At 34.9% G+C, this 20,834-nt stretch overlaps 2 protein-coding genes across 7 annotated transcripts in view; one reads left to right on the top strand and one right to left on the bottom strand.

Annotated features, from left to right (window-relative positions):
• Positions 1 to 20,834, top strand: part of LOC113496585 (syndecan) — a 355,446-nt gene that overhangs the window by 133,117 nt on the left and 201,495 nt on the right. The gene's annotated exons all lie outside the window — the stretch shown is intronic.
• LOC113496580 (lipase 3-like) overlaps positions 8,069 to 20,834 on the bottom strand; it is an 80,257-nt gene continuing 67,491 nt past the window's right edge. For 4 of the 5 annotated variants that reach the window (XM_026875846.1, XM_026875845.1, XM_026875844.1 and 1 more), the window contains exons 3-8: positions 12,689 to 12,890; positions 12,092 to 12,315; positions 11,463 to 11,612; positions 10,444 to 10,611; positions 8,545 to 8,918; positions 8,069 to 8,387 (exon numbers count right to left, since the gene is read on the bottom strand). In XM_026875846.1, coding sequence (XP_026731647.1) covers positions 8,084 to 8,387; positions 8,545 to 8,918; positions 10,444 to 10,611; positions 11,463 to 11,612; positions 12,092 to 12,315; positions 12,689 to 12,890 — 1,422 coding nt within the window. In that variant the 3' untranslated portion in view covers positions 8,069 to 8,083. Of the gene's footprint in view, positions 8,388 to 8,544; positions 8,919 to 10,443; positions 10,612 to 11,462; positions 11,613 to 12,091; positions 12,316 to 12,688; positions 12,891 to 14,093; positions 14,200 to 20,834 lie in introns of those variants that run through there. The other variant, XM_026875848.1, reaches the window with a different exon arrangement.

Raw genomic sequence — 20,834 nt, 5'->3', positions numbered from 1 at the left:
TGAAAACTGTAACAATATTAAATCAGATTCACAGCTCGTCGCAACGGCAGTGTTAAAATGGACTCATGTGTAAATGTGTCCTTCCGTTTGCTACAGAGCCTGCACTCCCATTTAAAGTACTACTATTGCTCTGTGGAAGGGAGATGGCGCTATATACTTCGCATGTGTTGTCTCGCTTCCACAATATGAACAGTAAAGTTTTCAGTTCTTCTGGTAAGAGTGCAGGTCATGATGCCGCAGTTTTGTTTTAATTTCACTAAGTATTTTATATTTTGAGAGAGCTTTACTGAATTAGTTAATGTGGGTGTGACGTGTGGTACTGAAATACGACACTAATGTGGAACTTTGTGACTTTACTTATAAGTCGTTAGTGTAATAACGCGAGGTTTTGTATGTATATATATAACTTTATATTTGTGTCGCGTGGGACTTTACAAACATACAAGTCACATGCGCAAAGATACCCAGACGGCAAATTTGACACTACCTTTTTTTTAAATATACGTGTTTACTTGAAAATATTTATTATATAATACTAATTTATAAACAAATCCTTTCCCTAAAATATATGGGAGTTGTGTGAAAAAATCTAGGCACTAATTATCAAAAAGTAAAAAAATAAGGTACCCTTTTATATAACGTTCATCATACCCTTTTAACAACTGGCTACGCACGTGTTTTTATAAGGCACGCAAAATAAATGTATTCAAAAGTTTTAATTAGTGGTTGTTTATTTTTGCTTTCAAACTCGCTTTGCCTACAAAAATATATCTAGATAAAAAACATTATCTAGATTTTCACGACTTTTGATAACTGTGAAATTAGATACCCAGGTATCAGATGTTTGTGTAATTAATGTTTGCAGGGAAGCGTCCTTGTATAATTACAAATCAAAATGTCTTCATATTTTGAAAATAATTACAAAGTTTAATGTATGGTTTTTTTTCTGAAGTACGCTTTGAATAAACTTGCACCCAAAATAAACATGCGCAAGGTAAACGAGTAAAGGAACAAATGTAAACGGACTTTTCACCCGTCGAAAAGCGCGATAAATATCCTTGCTAAGCGAAAAATAACAACACCGACATTACTGCAGTTTTCGCGTTATTTATTTTACAACAACGCTACACTGCAATTAGGGAAAAGTGTTAGTGATATAATAAATTGAGTTATTTTACAAAACGGAAGCATCGCGGCACCAGGCCGACGCGTCGCGTCACTATACCAACATGGCGCTTTCGCGAGCGCGGGAAACGCCAGCTGCCGGTCGCCGCCAAATATTCATTGTTTACTTCTGACATTTTATTTCTTTTTTTCGGTTGTGACATTGACGTTACGTATTTTTGTATTGTGCCTGGTATATTTATTGATTATTCATTTTCGTTTTGGTTTCGGAGTTGCGCGTATATTTCTTTTTAGGTCGATGTTTTTATATTTGATTAGAAGAGAAATATGTGTAATTGTGTATAGTGTATTTCCTGTAAATTGCTGTTTAAATTTAAATTCAAAAAGTTGAGGACCAAATTAATATTATTTCGACTTGTTTTTAGGTGGAATAATGTTAACAAAGAATCCCGTAAATCTTTACCTCCATAAACTATACTAAAAGGAAACACAACCTTTCTAAAACAGACATTATAATATAATACATGTTAGTTACTCATAAAAGATTATCACAAAAATTAAACATAAAACTAATATCTTCAAGCATTTCCTTCATTAGGGTGCCGTACCTTAACGGTAGCTGTTTATCCGTTTAATGTCCCTGATAGCCACTAACATTTTAACACGACCAGTGAACAAGAGCCGCGAAAGGCTTGTGGTAGTTCGAAATTTCTATAAGTGTGCAGGTCTTCGTGTACTGGTGGCTGGTAACTTCTGTTGACGCTCTTTAAGGCTCTATTATGAAGCACAGCCGAGTAACGGCGATCCTTTCAATATTTGCACCTCAGCTCACAACAGATTGTTTGAGTTGAGAATCTTTGGGAGACCGCAACTTGAAAATTTTGCGAATACTGAGCAATATTGGTACATAATATCAAGTCTTCAATGTAAAATCCTACTCTTCAAATTTATTTTATTACCATTTGGTTTTTACAGTATAAGCATTATCTAAGCATGTCTAAAGATCATCATCAACACCATTGCTGTCCACAGTTAGACATATGATCTTCAATATAGGTTTCGACACTTTCGACAATTAAGTACAGTAAGGTGGCTGGGTTCGTCATTTCAAATGTACGTATGTATGTTATTACTCACTCTTTATTCCCATGATAATTTGATATTAAGCCTTTGTATTTTGGGAAAGCCGTATAAGAGATATAATTATGTTAAGGACAAATAAAGTATCCTCTCTCAATTTGCGCGTATTTCGAATTTTGTACGTGAAGCCTTAGGCGTATAGAATGAAATAAACCCTTTTGTAACAAAGGATAATATATTAAATACTGTTGTTGCTTTCAAACTAGAAAACACGTACCATTTTACTGGGTTTTGGCAATGTTATGCTCATACATATCTTTGTCTATAGCATCTATACTAATATATAAAGCCGAAGAGTTTGTTTGATTGTTTGTTTGTTTGTTTTAACGCGCTAATCTCAGGAACGACTGGTTCAAATCGAAAAATTCTGTGTTTAATAGATCAGTCATCGAGGAAAGTTTTAATCTATAAACCATCACGCTGCAACTAATAGGAGCGAAGATACAATGGAAAATGTGAAAAAACAACGTAGATATAAATCATAACTTATTATCTTCTAACCACGCGGACGAAGTCGCGGGCAACAGCTAGTCAAATATACAGCGAGAATGTTAAAGACATTATATTTAAAAACTTTCCAAAACATATATGTTCTTATGAAATCTTCATTCAGAACAGTTTTCCAGTTAGATCGTATAGTCCTAAGTAACTTTGAACTACTAATGGACGTAGTTCTTTATATGCACATAAATCATCACTAACCCACCCTACAATAAACTAAAAAGAAAAGCTAAGTGTTAGTCATAAATAGAGCTATAAAAGAGACGTCCCATTCCGGTCATTACGCCGGGCGCTCCGGTTGTGTGACGGAGCGTTGCGAATGCAATCACAGATGCGGTCACCGTCGATCCCCGAGCCATCAGGCCGTCGAACCGGACCCGTGCCGGTAAACTTGTACGATAGTCGCACTTATACATATAGTCGCAACACTACCACCCACCACGTGTCAACCTTCTTGGAATTTTTTGAGATTTTGTTGAGGATTTCTAAATGTAATTTGTAGTCCGCAACAAACAAATTGATCTTATAAAGTCAAATGGACATTATTTTTCTTGGAAAAGATTACTTTTGCTGTTAAAAGATTTGGCTCTGTAACATTTTTAACCAGGTTTTGGGTCTACTTTATAAAAGTTGTCATATGTGCGTAATGTCGATCGGTTACGAAAATAGAGTAGTTTTTTAATATAACTTTTGGCATCCAATTATACGTCACTCAAAAGTGTATACCAAGATTGATCCTAGCTTTACCTCACCCAAAAATTTTCGATCCATCAACATCCCCTAGCCGTTTTTGATTCCTCTCAATGCCCCGCGCGGACTGGACTGAGTGCGTCAAATTTGCCTAAGTGACTGGCCGACACGGCCGTGCCATCAAAGACGGCCCAGTCTCATGTGGAAAAGCTATGCACACTGTCACTGCGTCACTGTTTGATCAAATCTTATGCTCACCTGGATGGATGTGAGTGATTTGAATTTTGAATAGATTTGAAAAAGTTTATTTAATCAGTAGTTTAGGCTGGACATGCAATGGAAACGATCATTATGCCGCAGCAGATGTAATAAGATAAAGAGGATTCGAATTATGAGTCAATAAAGCCTAAGGTTAAGTTCCCGAAGGCCCTAAAGTCCCATTTAAAGCACCGTCATAAGTCATAAGTTTTTACTTTTGTATATTTACAAAATTTTATTTTTTGACTTGTTTGAGTCCCCTCTGTATTCAAATAGTTTACATAAAAAAACATCCTGTCTCACTCAAATGAAGATACATAAAAATAGGTGATTAGTATTATAATTACCACCAACAAGTGCTAAATAACACAAATCCTCAGATCATTGTGATCACAAGTACCAGGCTCGCATAATCAATAGGATCGAAGTGCAAAAGCAGTTCCATTACTGTCGCTGTGCACTGTCCGCCACGTTTGTCCCCAGGCATCCGCACTGGACTCCTAGTCACTCGTGCGCCCGCTCTCTCGGAACAATACTGTTTGCTTTACGGAGCTTTAGATCTTCCTCTTTGTTTTATTACAGCCTGGTATCGGAGGTCAAGTTTTCTTTTACTCTGTGGAGTATTGCGTGTGTTAAATCTATTTATAGCGTTTTTATCTTTTGTAGATGTACGTGTTATACAACATATTGTTTAATTATGATTTATCTTATTGTTTCAGGTATGTATAAAGTCTCCGATACTCTATAACTTTATGGTGGTTTCCTCGTATAAGCAGAAAATTAGTAAGATATACTTTTACGAATATAACAATAATATTGAAAATAGGACTTCCCAAAAATACATATTTAAATATTTTACTACCATTTTTTTTATTAATTCTGTTGAAGTTTAGTTACATTTACGAAATAGTGCATTTATTCATCCATCATGTTCATTCCAAAATGGAATAGTTAAATTGGGGCATTAGTTCTTCACATAACAAAAAATCACTTTCGAAAAATAGAATAATAAAAATCCATCTCTATTCAAGTCCACTTCATCATAGTTCTAAAAGTCTAAAATTTTTATCCAAAATCATTAACAAAAACTTCGGATGAAAATGATTGAGCACCAGCCGTGGGTATTAAAGTGAGAAATCGCACCTGCACTGAAAAGAAAAGAAACGCAAAAATCATTTTCATATTTTGATTTCTTTCTTTGAAACGAATGAATGGATCTATTCTTACTGAGACTCATTTCTTCACCTTGATACGCAACCGATTTGTTTATTCCGAAGAAATTTAAACTTTAACTCCACGAAATAGAGTATTTATTGCTTATGTAAGTGGAAATTCCATTTGAACGGAGCTGCTTTGGCTCGAAGGAGATATATGGGTTTGAGAAGGCGAGAATTGACATAATATTGTCCTTTGAGAGCGGAGAAGGCGCTAGTCTGTGAATGCGACGTTTTAAAGCGAAATTTTCTAAATGTCCATAAAATTCGGGCGCTGTGTGAAATAACCGGGCGTTACGCTGAAGCTGCCGAGGACCGAGTATCAAAGTTTTATCGTCGCTCAAGTGACTGGTGGGTCCCGAAACGATTTTATGTGCTATTCTGTGACGATATTGTAAGGATATTTATTGCGTGAGTTTTAAAATTTTCGTTTATTTATGAGCGGTCGATAAGAAACCACGTTTTCGAGAAGCTTTCCTTCGTCCATAAATTTATATGTGTGAAGTGTTCAATTCAAATTATTGAACAGGCAACACTATAAAAGACATATTATGCTTTTTAACACATTGTTTTCAAAAATGTGTTACTTGTGCACCTGACTGCAAGTCAATACCAAAAACTTTAGAGAGTAATTTTATTCATCATCATCATTATCTCAGCCTATAGCAGTCCACTGCTGGACATAGGCCTCTCCATAATTTCTCCATCGCGACCGGTTCATTGGTTCATCGGTTTATTTTCACTAGGTCGCCCTTAGTAATTTTATTATTCTAGAGAATCTTGTTCAGATTAGCAGCTATTCCTACTTGAACTGGTAATATTTGCAATGAAACCATGTTTCTACACCAAAAAACAAATGTTAATAATATATGGAATGCTAATAATCGTAACTTACTAAAAGCGGTACAGAATACCCAACTAAACTAAACAAAATGGATCCTAAAAACTAGTGTGAAACATGACCGCTCGGTAATTTAAAGGCAAAATAAAGAGAATTTATTGCGGCGTCAACTGCGATCATGACCCGATAGCAAATATGTTGTGACCTAAATTACTGAGTTTATTGCCGCTAATGTACGCTACAATTGTTCGTTACGGGTTTTAGGACAAGCGATGTACATTTTAATTATAGAATTATGATTTAAAGCTTTGTAATTATATTCAGTAAAGATGAAAACTTTTAATAACAGATATATATTCAACATACATACTGCATATATGTTGGGGAAATACAAATTTGTATGTCAGAATGTTAGGTATTTAATTTTAGTAGTAAAAGTTACAAAGTTTTTGTTTACTCCGTGACGCAATCAAAGAAATATGTATAGATTGACTGCGGCACATCTCAAAATAAGGGTTTAATTCATCGACCTCAGGTTACCAAACTTTCCGAGTAGTTTAGTGCTCAAATCATTCCTGGCAGATGCAACACCGACTACTTAAAGATTCCATAATAAGAGGATTAATTTTGGCAACAACTAGACGAATTCTACTCAGATAAAATAAAATCAATTGAAGCGGGCACGATTTTAGATTTCAATTGTTTTTCCTACGTAACTTTCACCTTGCATTTCAATCATACATCTTCGCATATAACCTCCTTGTTGAAGCTTAAGACACGGTTACTGAATACCATAACGTATTTACGGCTGTTACTCTGTTGATTTGATTAATTAATAGCACGACACTCACTGGCTTGAGTTTGATACGCTGTGAGTACAGATGACTGCTTTTACACACGATTATTGGAATATCCAGGATATATTTGACTTGACTCAAGATATTTATTCCTGTTACATTTCGAGTTGTACGTCTGTGATTTTCTAATATTTGATTCCAGTTATTGGATTATGAAATTGGTGGTATTTGTGGAAAGCGTATTAAATTTCAAAGATTGATAATAAGAGATTTGTTGATAAAAATTAAAATACAAATTTAAATTGCAATTTCCCATTCAAGTACATTGTTGTAGCACATTTATGTCAAACACAAATTTCGTACTGTGAACGCAATTGAACAATAAAAACACAATTAATAGAGATATTCACAAAAGTTATGACGTTACACACTGAAATGAAATACCATTTCATTTACCAAAAATGTCCAACCCTTTCATATTGGCTAATGACAGACGGCGTATTGAAGACCGGTATTTTACGGTTTTACGATTTTACGGTCAGTGTTAGGTGTCAAAGAGGACACGAATAAATCACTGAGGTCTGTTTGACGGACCCCGCTTGTCAGGCTGAATTAATGAGTAGGGACCACACAATGGCATTTGTCACAATTTTTACGTTGAATAATTTGTTTTTACAGATGTGTGTTGTGCTCTACACTGACCTGTGTTTTGTTTTTTTTGGTATAAAACTTTTTGACATACATTCATTTAAAAAAGAACATCAGCCTTAATGTAAAATTTAGTAGTAAATAATAATCAGTGTTAGAATGATAGTAGATTCCTTAGACATATTTTTAATATTTAAATATGAGTCGCCGCAACTTGAGCGATACTTTTCTGAGTGGTATTCTCACATCAAGACTTCAACGAGATATTTTCATTAAATCACAAAAATCCTACATACGGTATCTTTCCTTTAACTTTATCAAAAGCTATTACTTCGAGAAACATTGTTCATCAAGCAAAATTTTGAGCTCATCAGCGTCAAATTCATATTTAAGCATCAATTTTGGTCGCTCCCGGAACAAATTGATGGCATACACCCTATGGTATTCGCTTCTAGACTTCGATAAGCATGCTCCAGTTACTTCCCCTAACTTACCCCTTATCAACACCAGCGGAGACTAATTTCCTTTCACCATTTACCCCGCCCCGATATCTTTTATCGCAAATCTAATATATGGTAAATATCGCAAAGACGATGGTAAATTTTGTGTCGTGGAAAGAAAATATTCTACGTAACGTGTTTCATGTTGGTTTACCTTTAGAAAAATATCTCCAGTGCCTTATATGTAACTCATTTTTAGTTCAAGAGGGTGAATTCTGACTTGTACTAATATTTCCAGTCATCTTTAAAAATGTTTCTCAAACTTGACTAAAACGCAATTTAAAAAGATAAAAAAAAATATATTTAATACAAAGAATTGGCGAGCCTTCTGGTAAAAATATTAATATTTACAAAATGTTCTACTGACTTTTACTTCAGTATAACATATAAACTGATTAGAAGTAGATATGTGTAAGTTATCACGTTAAATGTATGTGCGGAACCAGTTGCTGGTGTCGTGATATCATCAGGTAATGTTGGCGCTACTTCATTAGATTCCGTCGGCAGAACATTGTCTTCAGACGTTGTTTCATCAACAACAACGGCTACTGATGGCGTTGTTGTTGTCGGTGGAGGTGATGTTGCAGTTATGGGTGCAGCTGTGGGTGCAGGTGTTGGTGCAGGTGTTGGTGCAGGTGTAAGTGCAGGTGTTGCTTCTGTTTGAGGTGGTACACTGAAATATCCAAAATAATGTCTCAAATAATGGATTTAAAATTAATACTCATACTCCATTCTCTGATCAACAAAAATCTCAATAATAAATAGTTGCTGTGTCACGACTTCGGTGATTACAAGCTACGATTGATGCAGTGTTCTGATCCAACACTCACCCGTCATTATTAATGGCAGCAATAATGTAATCTGTCACGAGCTCCTTAGCATCTAAGGCGATTACATAATCTCCATGTTCGAATGAATCTCTCGCTACCTTCCGAGCGATTGCGTTTGGCATATCAGCTACCATGGCTAGGACATCTCTTTCATCCAATAACTCGTCTGCTAAGGAATAGTGCATGGTCACGTGAGTTGTGATGAGACCTAAGTCGTAGGGCGGTGGGGTGTTGGTGCCGTAAATTTCGAGGTTGTCAAGAGAACCGTAATGGAAGCGGCGGAATATTTTGTCTCTGATGTTCTGGCCGTAGTGAGCGATTTGCTTGAGAGCTGCACCCGGCTGATCGTAAATGGTGGGCTCTTCTACATTTTTCTGAAACAAAGTCGTGATATTTTTACCTATGTATATATTTAAAAGCTTTATTCATAATATTATAATTCATTGGACAGAGTTACTATTACAATAATGTAAATTATGGTTAAACTGCAATTACAGTTGGTTCTGAAAATTCCACCGGTTTAAAAAAACAATACTCGTCATAATAAAATCGTTCCCAATAAAATGTAAACCGTTGATTGGTTAATTGTGATAACAGTTGTACCAATAAAAACAAAACATGTGTAATCGTGCACAAAAGTGAAAACATAAATAATTCACGTGTTGATTAATATTCGATGGAACTCTACAGATGAATGATTAAATTTAGGTTTATGTATTTTGTATATTAATGTACCTACGTAATAATGAATGTGGCGTTTATTCAATCGTAATGTTTTAATAATTTTGTTAACTGAATAGTACTTTTACCGTTGTAAATGGAATATATTGTTCAATACTTGCTACAAATTAAATCCTCATTACGATCATTATGGAATTTGTTTTAGTTGATCTACGAGTATATCTACAATGAAACCTACTTGCTCTCATCTGCTTTTTAGTCAGGATTAAAAAGGGTAAAAACTGAACCTTGATACTGAATCACCATTATATGTCCGCCTGTCACCAGGCAGTATCTCAGCAAACCTTAGCGTTTTGATATATATTTGTTTAATTCACTGAAAAAATACATTTTATAATATGATCAGGATTGGATTTACTTATCTAAAAAGTACTTCTAATAGGAACGGATCAGTATATTACATCATAAAGATAAAATTTGATATTCCTACGTAGCAATGACTTCCTTACAATGCAATGACTTAACAACTGATAGTATTTATTATATTTATAGCACCAGTAAAATTTATTTTAATATTTTATCAAACGCTATATAATGTAGTGTCAGTGCCTTTAAATAGTGATAAAATCCTAAATCCCTACTAATATTATAAATGTGAAAGTAACTCTATCTGTCTGTCTGTTACGCTTTCACGTCTAAACCACTGAACTGATTTTAATGAAATTTGGTACAGACATAGAGTTGACCTTGAGAAAGAACATAGGATAGTTTTTATCCCGGACTTTTGAAGAGTTCTCTTGGAAGCGTGATATAACCGACACCGACGCGGGCGAAGCCGCGGGCGAAAAGCTAGTATTTTATAATTTGATAAGTGTGATATCAGCGAGCGTAATATCTCATAAAATCTGTTATGAGATAGTTGCAGTTTGTTCCCGTGACTTTGGGTATTATTTCTTTTACTGATTGTCATGAAACACTAACTGAAGTAAATCTTCCCTAATACAGCCGAGGAACACGTAATTCAATTGCATAAGACTTTCTTGAATTAATTACACACGAACGCACACAGGCAGCAATCATTCTAAAAAAGCTATGATTATAAGATACTCAAAAAGATGTAAAAGTTTCCTTAGCATTGAATTTCTCAAACTTCTGATATTCTTCAATCTACTCCATAATTACAAAAATTCTAGGTAAATGTTGCCGTAGTAGACTTACCAATAAATGTCTGACACCGAAAAGCTCACAATAATGCCTCAGTGCGACGTCCCCAGCGCAGTAATCCGCTACCCTGTAGCTTGTACGGCCTGGGAGCAGATCAGCTGGAAACATTTCTGTGGAGTTAGGCGGGTACAGCTCCACCACTCCGTTTTGTAAAGCTATGCCCTGAAAGGATAGAGAATATGATTACTAATTGATGAATTATGCAGAAAACATAACCTAATGAACCTCTCTTGGTCAGTGGACAAGAAAAGGGCTGACAATTTGAAGGTGGAAAGATGAGAGCTCGTCTCCTAGGAACAAAACTAAGATATCCGTTAAAGAAAAGATAGATGTAAAGAGACTAAATAATTAATTTGAAAAGGCTGAACAGGGACAGTCATTCTTAATCTTAAGTTACAATATTATTAGACAATTTGTAATTAGTTAAATTTTAGAAAAGTTGCTTCAAAGACGGATTGCCTCTGCAAGTTAGCATCAATAGGAACAGACCCAAGTATAATCGCTTATCAAAATAACCCTCTTTCGCTTAGTAATGCATCGCACCATGACATTACTTATTATACTGCGGATATTTCTGAATCAGGAAAATGATAATGCTTATTCTCATTAGTGTTAAGGCTCGTGTAGGATGTGGTTTGTCGGTTTTCTGGTGAAACGTTTTTAACGTCAACGCTTATTAAAATTTGACCGATATAATTAAGAATGGAATTGAATTAATGTATAGTCCAGGTATCTTTTAATGATGAGATTAAAGTTAAGCTATGTTAAAAAAGTGGAACTACATTAAGTGGAGAGACATATTTGAATTTAATTAAAATAGGTCGAATATTAAAACGCTATGAAAATACTTTCTTACAATAACTTTACAAATTACAGAGATTACATTTTAGGGTGTATATTGATTGAATTTTGTTTCAATATTCGTCAATACAGCTGCTAATTAAAGCCAAGAAGTCCTCTTGTTTAGCAAGTTTAGAATTTCTCAACCCGAAAAATTTGGAAACTTGACTTACGTAAATCATGTCTGTCAATGCTGCTATTTGCGACAGTTCCTGGTGGGGGAAGTACTCCATGTATCCAACTCCTGCCAGCAGATGAGTGGACTTGATCTTCTTATTGTACTCGGGCAACATCGAACTTAGTACAAGGTATACTGTGCCACCCTGGAAATTAAATGAGAGCTCAATTAAAATAAGAAAATATTAAAAAAAACTTCATAAAATGCTTAATTTTCCTGATCAATACAACAAAGAAATTAGGTTATTTAAATTGAAATAAAAATACATTTTGTTATCAAATAAAGGTAAACTAGTTTAAAAAAGACCTTGTAGAATAGTCTTAGGTTATTTTTTCACGATAAAATTAAATTGTTTTCTTATGTAAATCGAATTGAAAATAGTTTTATAGGTCAACACTCAAGGTTTGTAGAATCAGATAGCAAATTGTCGTCTAGTCTAAATTCTATGATTTTCTTAAAATCATTTTGTTAATTGACTATAGACAACAACTATAGCTAAAACTTAAAAAATAAACCAGACGAGGTTTTTTCCACTAACGTACAAGGATTTCATGGCATAAAGAATACAGTAAGAATTTATCGAAAGTACAAAACATGTTCAGGCAAAAAATATTCAAACCCTACCTGAGAATGCCCAATATAATGCAGCTGATCTTTCTTAGTGTACTCCAGAGCATAATCTATCATGGCTGGCAAGTCGCGTATACCGATCTCTTCGAAGCTGAAGTCGAAGAACGCGTACTGCTGGAGTACATCATCAGGGTCCAAGGTGACGTGGTGACGGGAGTTCTTGTTTCCTCGGGCATTTCCCATCCAAACGTCGAAGCCGGCGTCTACTAGATGGTAGGCTGTAATAATACGTGAGAGCTGTACGATTATACATGCTTTGGATTATTCTGGAGAAGTAAAAAGTATGAAGAATATGGTTGCTCATTTCGTAATATGGTCTGAAATTTTGTTGGAAAATTCGTAGACCATAGTTGTTAGCTTTGAAAAAGAGGCATCGCTAAAAGTATTAAGCTTATATGCTCAATACTCAATATTATAATTCTTTAGTAAGTATCCCGAATACTAATTATAGGAAGGTAATAGATATATGTTGCACGATGGTGCCTATAGAACACAAAGAAAAAACAGGTATCGAACCAAAATATTCCCTGCTACTTCAGCTCAAAATGGCAAAAACAAGAAATATGAAAAATAGGTCAAAACAGATCTTACCGAAACTGTTTTCGGGTCCTAGGCCTACGAAGGACACGGAGGCAGACATGAGCCCATGCATGAGGAACACGACAGGCCTGTCCTGTGACACCTCCGCTGCGGAGTTCTTGTATGGGATCCTGTGCATCTCCAGTATATACCCATCGGATGTTGTGACATGGTGCGTTTCTGAATGGTAGCCATCGGCTTCTATTTTTTGAGCCTGGAAAAGATACGTTATATTTTAGGATTGGAAGTTAGATTCTGGTAAGGTGAGTCTGAAATTCTAAAACAGCCTTTTTGTGCTTAATAAGGTATCTTATTTGAGTACATTTTAAGTTATTTCCCTTAACTTACATTGAAAGTAAAAATCACCATGTTCCACTTTATTTTGCTAGTTTCATTTCTATAAATATTAAAGTAAATAGCGTTCGGTGTAATCTATTGCCATTAATGTAGGTAAAGTTCTCAAACAATCATAAATCCTAATAAACTGAACCATATAAATAGTGTCCCATAGAAGGCCACGTGATGAATTTGCAAATGCCCTTTAAATTGTAGTTTCGTATGTTTTTGCTCCGACATTTAGAGTATTGCCAATTTGACCGGATTTCTACTTAACTAAATCACGAAACTAGAACGTAATTTCCTTTGAAATTGACATTTAAATCTTATGTTTATATTTATTTAATGGACTGCCGAAAGAGAGTTATGGATTTCGAACTAATCGTTTAAATACGAGATGATTATAAAACGGCCAGCATTGCTTACACAGGGATTATTTTCCATATTCTAAGAAATTTTATTTCTTCCAAGGAATTTTCATTACGATATTCCAAAAAGAAAGTTTGTAGAAAGTCCCTGACAAAATGTCTACCTATGTAGTATGTTGCTGTTGGCTTCCAGTCTTTTCGGGTGCCCTTAAGCACCAGTTTTTAAAAGGAGCGATTACCTATCTGTACTTTCAACCCAATAAACTGTCCAACACGATATCCCATAGTGAGACTGGTAAGAGATGTATACATAACAGCCAGGACTTACAAAATAACGTGCCTTCGGAAATAAGGAACAACTCGTTATGACTGAGATGGTGCAAAACACGGACTGACCCTATCAAGTGTAGCCTAACCTGTGATCGATCAACATAATAATATGCAGTTGTAACTCTTATCCAATAACAATAAAATAAATAGCCAAGAGCCTCGACCACCATCTATGGAGGCCATCGTTGGGCGTCTGGATAAATGGTTTGATTCAGAAATGGTTTGATACTTTTGGACACGGCTCGTATCGTGAGGAGGTTGGGCCCTGTTCCCGTTGCCGGTTAAAACAATTTTTTAAATATATGTATGTGTTTTTTTTGTATGTTTATTTAGAATTCAATTAATACGTTCTACATTTAAATAAATAAGTATGTCGTACTTACAGTTTCATAAATGCTGTACGTCTTCTTCCCATCGCTGCACAACGCAGTGACGCACAACACACACACCACAATCAATCCTAGCCCCATTGTTACACTGTCAAGTCGAGTGTTCACAACTATTTATAATCTAGCCTTTATCTATATTGTTCATTTAAATAATTTGTTTATAGTGCCGTCCATAAATTTACAGTTAGATAATTGTATCAACTTTATGGTTTCGCACGCCGTTGCCTGGTTGTAAAGTATTTGAAGAGTTTAAAGTCTTAATATTGTTTTTGTAATGATGTGTTTATTCTGTTATCTTTGTTGTAAGACATTGTGTTTTGCACAGCCTTCAGTCATTCCCCTGCACTCGCCTTTACCTACGGCGCGTGACAGCTAAAAGTTACGAAAAAATCAGGGTGGCATGTAAAATACGCGTGCCTATTATAAATGCTCTAGTAAATAGCTTTTTTATTGAGAAAAAACCGAGCGAAATTATCTTTAGTTATATAATCAATTGCAATTTTTTTTCTTGATCAAAATGTTTACTTAAGGATAATTAAATGTTAATGTTAAATGTTAAAAATATGTATATCCAGACTAAAAGTAGAGCCTGGATACGAGAGCAACTTAAGCTACCTCAAAGATGCTACCTGATAAGGCTGTGTTATTAGCATAAAATTTCGCGAAACGCGCCAATAACCGAGACGCCTGGTAATCCTGTTACATTTGATAATATCAACCTATTACCTCAGGGCTATGGTGGCACGTGCCTAAGACACCGGCACACCAATGCCAAATGTTGGCGCCAATATGAAGTACTCTGATGTCGTGTCACTGTAAATATGCAACATCTTAGTATTAGTTTCAGATACGTCTTAGTAACCTCTCTCCAATGAAATTTAGCAATGAATAAGCTCGAGGATTTTCTGTAACTGTTATAAAAAAATCTAACTGCGTGTTTTAATTTTCGTCGCTTTGCTATTCCCACCTCTGTTTCACTCGATAACTGTAACAGGTAGAAATCCAAAGTGTTTTACATACATTTTTATTTCATATCCTGCAGCTGGGCTACTGCCTTCTTCATGTCTTGCAAACCTCTTTTTCAAAAACGTATGTCTCACCAACGTTTGAACCAAGGTTCCAACATGGCATCAAACCTTTGTCGTCCACGGTACATTCGTCTACTTGTTTTTGGCAACACTTTTACAATAAGATTATCCTTATTCCAACGCCCTTAAGGTTGTTTTTGTAAGTCATTGTTACTTTTGACTTGTAGACAGTATACGACTTACCGTTATATTCAGATAATATCACGGAGTCACTGGAGAACAAGTATTTGTAGCTTTATTTGAGACGTCTACATCCATGCAGTAAAAACATCTTCATGTGTAATACTCGGAATAGCTGTTGCTATGTCTAGATCCATTTCAATAGAATCATTGAGCGATAAGAACCATTGAGGGAAGAAAAAGAAGAAAAGATTTTTAAGTAATTTATTGCGCAAATCTATACTTCTTGTAAGAATATTGAATTAACCGTGCAAATTTGTTATCAGCAGTTCAAAATTTGCCTAAGAAGACTAAGTTTTTAAACTATTTCTTTCCTAGTAAAAGTCATTCAATTGTATCAATGTCTGGGTTTTGTCGAAATGTCAATTTCTTGCCTCCTATCTTTTGCTAAGGTCCATCTTGGTGTCAGCGTTTTTAAACTGTCTGCAGGCATCCATTGTAGTTAGATTAAAAGCCACCTTTGGAAAACGGTGTTTACCTTATTTTGATAGTAACTGTCGATGTCGTGAGAATGATTCATTATTAAATGATGTAACGGTTTACTCACGCGTATTTATCGGGGTAGCCCGACTAGTTTCGGACCCAACCGGAGTCCTCAGTTCGACTCGCGATCCCGCCGCGTCTGCTCATGATTAAGGACTCCGGTTGGGTCATTCCGTTACATCATTTGATGGTGTTTACCTTGCCGATTTTAGCAAGTGATAATTGCTTAATAATTGAACCTACAACTTTAGACTTGGTAGTTAAATGGTAATACCACTAAGTTACAACTGCGATCTCCAATAAAAGACATCTAACCTTTATTATGGGGTGGCAGCAGTATTCGGGAGGCTCAAAATACGTCATTACGACCCCCACATGTGGGCGTGACTGAAGCTCCTCCATTTTGCTTATTTAAATTAAACAGCTCCTTAATTTGGCCCTCGACACTCTTATTTGCATTTAATTGTTTTGATAAACGGCTTTTAATTAAGATGTTTCCTTTACGTTTATATGTAAGTAGATTTAATAACAAAATTTAATATAAGCAGAATAATTTTCACCAAGATTCTTATTTGCCTATGTTAAGACGTGTATGTAAAAATATCATTTTAACCAATTTGATGAACCGTTTCAAGGAGGCCGTGTTCCATCACCTCTTAAAGTAAAGCTGTGGAAGCGAGACAACATGCTACACTTAGTAGCGCGTTTTTTCACTTCTGCAATTTTAACAGTCTTTAAGAGGTCAAGCTTCCTTTTAGATTAAAATGATACCGTCCGAATCGTAGAAGCAAATACTTAGAAAAGATACATGGATCAATTTGTGCAATTCAATATGTAAGTGACTATGTACTATGCCTTGGAGTTTTCTGCGCCTTTTTGCCTCAGCTATAGTCTTAACAAGCGGTACTAGGTGAGCGATACAGGGTGTTGTATGTAGGTATATTTTTGTGTCGTTAAAGTGTTATTTGGTGGCCTAACTTGAATAACGATTTTGATTTCTTGATTTTTAGTGGACTATGGAAAGAAATACGAAAGGTGATCATCATATTGTTTATTGATCGTTGATCTTAAGCTTGTTAGAATGATCTTTGCTCTACATAGCTACGAATGCAGTTGTCAATTTATGAATAATCCTTTAAAAGAAATCACATTTTGAATTTAAGCGACTTAAACAAACTAATGCGTTTTAAATAAGGTATGCATTAAGTGTCATTAGTGGTACTTATAATTTATCATTAATTGTCATTTAAGACTCATTATAGATGTTATCTTCGGTTATAAATCTAAAGATATTGTCAAGCTATCGTGGTATATTGGTGTCTTTGCTATCTTTTGAGTACCAATATTATGTATAAACTACACAACAAAGAAAATTTTAAAGATATTCAATATTGAGGATAGTTATGCGTTAACATGCATAATTAAATGTTTTTCAAAATAATGTTCTTCTTCACAGTAACCTTTGATAGGGAGATTCACACTTAAAAGATGCAACGGCTTATGCGTATTTAATGCTCTTACCTGAATAGTAATATTAATAACAGCGACTATCAGTAAAAATAACGAATTATTCGAGTTATTTTTTAACGACCAGCCTATTTTTTGCCAAAGAACCATGCACTATCAAAAAATAACAGTTTTAAAATAATTATTTATAACAATTCACCACTTTATGTAAAATCTTAACAAAGTACAACAACCCTTTAATTGGACGAAGACAACTCAAATCGAGGGATTGTAAAGCGTAACACTTCTAAATGAATCAAAACTTTTAATGGCGCCGGAAAAGAAGTTTCTGGTACACGGGTGAAACAAATAAACTCCTCGAATGAGTAACGACGGAAGTTTTTGATGAGGACACTGTGAGGCGATTTCACCATTTATCAGTCACATTAAAACTCAATTCCGTTCAACTAAGGTCTAATTTAATAAGCTAAACTGTAAACAAATGCTAAACCCAAAATGTAGATGTTTTTGTGACAGTGCACAGTGCATCAATTTTTTTTATTTGAAGTAGAAATTTATAATGCTGGTATATAAAAAAAAAGAACGCTAGCCGGTGTTAGCCAGCAATAATCGAAAGTTTGTTGTTCTGTTGTTGGTAAAATGAAAGTTTTAGCAATTGAACTTTTTGACATTTGGACAGCAGCATTATAAGGTAACAATCGAGATTAGTATCAAAGCTCAGGTTACCTTCATAAGCATCATAGTCATCGGTCTCAAAACCGGTGCATAATTTTAGTTACCCACTCACGCCTAATTCACGTTACTCTTTGTTGAGGAATGTCATTCCCATAGACAAGAAGATAAAACGGAGTTTGATAGTTGTCTTAATCAATTAGTTTATAGACCTTTTACACCTTTGACGGTACTCTATCTTTTTTCTCTTGTTAAATTGTACAAGCCCTTAGAAATGTATCCGACTATAAATTCGCACTCGTCAACGTTTCGAGTTCTCAAGTAAATGCAGTTTTTTGAACTCATTTTGTTTCTTTTGATCAGTTTCTGCAGGTTACAGACGTCTGAATGTCGTCGTTTGATGTAAAAACTTTTAGAAATCTGGAATTGTAAAAGTAATTCGGGTTTCACTTATGTGAGGTTATTGAACTGGCCAAACTGAACGATTTTGTGAAAATAACAATTTAAGCTTCGTCCGAAAACTTGAGTGAAAAAGGTATGAAAGTCTGAGATAGTATGTACTTTTACTTGATATGATATTTCGGTGGTACTCCTCTACTCTTTTTTTGTAATTTTAAATATATCTGGTTAAAAATTGCCAAAACCCTCATCAGCATAAAAAAATGGCAAGTAAGAACTTAATATTCTGTCATCCTGTCTTTTATGACTTAACAAAAGTGACGGTCAGAAAATTGAATTTAAACGATATGCTCTAACAACCGTTGTGTTTCTCGAAACAGTTTAGCTAGAGTTAGTGCATATACCTCAGGTGCCACGATATGTAGTGTCACGTCCACACGAAAGCCGCTCTCAGCACGTTCGGCCTGATACACGCCGATCGGGAACTCCTATTTTAAAAGTCTAAAGGACTGTCTCTATTATTTTACCTTATTATCAATTCAGTAGTAAGAAAAAGTTGTTTTTTGTTACTGTCAAATCTATCTTTCGTTATTTTTTCAATTATATTAAGCAATTTATTTGAGCACAGGCTTTGACTTTTTCACTGGACTATTCACATTGATTAAATGAATGCGTGTCTATTTGTTGGCCGCTCCTTGTCTGGAAAAGCACACCAAGCGCACATTAGTGCTTAAGTTTTTCAATTATTACAACCAGTTTTAACTATGGGATATTTGGGTTACCCAGACCATGTAGACTTCAGATAGACAATCCAATATTTTGGCGATGATGACCCATATTCCTATACAATAAGTACTTCCAACAAAAAAACAATTCACAGGTATTTACTAATCCCTGTTTGTCCGACTTCCGTATCCAGGATGAAACAAAATAATTGAACATACGAAATAGTGCTGAACAAATACTTCCGCCGATCGAAAAATGCTTTTAAACTTCGCAATATGTAAGCATTAAATATGTATCACGAATGTTTGTGATTTAATGTGAATTCATTACGTAAATGTTTGTATAATATAATTTATTATTTATTGATCCCTTTTGATTTATATTTCGGACCGTTTATTTACGTTTTTGTATGTCGGATTTCATATTTTTACCTATGCTGTATGTATTAAAGCGGTATAAATAATTAACATGAAAAGAACTACGGCCTTTATTTTATTATTACATGGGGATTTTGACACATTGCAGAATGTGTTAATGTGGTATATTGTATTTTGGAAATGACCATGATGACAAATATGACTGAGCCAAGAGTCACGTAGTTCTTAACACCAAGCTTCACTTCTTAACAGATACAAAGCTGTAGTCTAAACACTTTTGCGTTACGCAAATGCTAAATACCATTTACGTGTGAGATTTGTATGTGTGTGTAACCCCCCTTGATACAAAGATTACATTTATAGTACGACGATGTTTTTTTGTTTGTTGCCAGTCATATCAATTAGATAGGTGTCTATCTAACGCACGGTAATAAATTACAAGCAAATATTTGAATTAAATCCTATTCGGAATGTTTGATAATTACTTACGATAAATCATCTGGTATTTTTACGTAAACATCAAAGACTTCATTGTTCTTCGTAAAATATGGCTCTATCACATTTGCTTCACTTTGGGTTAGTAAAGTGACGTCAAACTCGTACATACTTGATTGTAATCACAAAACATTAATACAAGTAATGAATCTGGTTTAAATTCTAAATAGCACAGGTGTTACTCTAAATTTATGGTCTCACTTAATTTATGACCGCACTCAGCAAAACGAGTTCATTATAATACATAACTAGACAATGTATACTTGAACTCGGTTAGGCCCGCCGCTATGTTGTCATGGAAACATTTTTTTTATTTAAACCAATCTTATGACAAATCATAATAAAGAAACCAAATGTAAGAAAACGTAAATCTATTGGAAATAGCTAAAATATATAATTCTCATGTCAAGGTGTACGAAATTGAACCCCTCTGAAATGGCTCGACTATTCTTATGTTCTGTACAGATTCGGTAGTCTGAGAATCGGACAACATGTATTTTCCATCGTATATATTTTTTTTCTACACTTTTACAACTCAAAATTTGTTGGGAAAGCTACTACTAATATATAAAATCACATTTTTGCTTTTACAATAACAAAGTTAAAATTATGCAAGACTATAATAATATACATCTATAGAATAGCCGTCGTATAATTTGCATTCCCTTGAAAGGAATTTAAAAGTTTAATAACTTCGATTAGAGATTGGGATCAAAGCGATCGAGTGTGAAACTGCATTGAAAATGTGGGATTTTACGATCGGTGCACAATGCGATCAGGGCGTGAGTAGAGGGGACGCCTCGGCAATTGCCAATGTCCCGGCAATTGCCGAACCGCGGCAACCGTCC

This window comes from Trichoplusia ni, chromosome 8 (assembly GCF_003590095.1).
Source record: "Trichoplusia ni isolate ovarian cell line Hi5 chromosome 8, tn1, whole genome shotgun sequence".
NCBI classification, from domain to species: Eukaryota; Metazoa; Arthropoda; class Insecta; order Lepidoptera; family Noctuidae; genus Trichoplusia; species Trichoplusia ni.
This window is presented reverse-complemented; position numbering and strand designations above follow the sequence as displayed.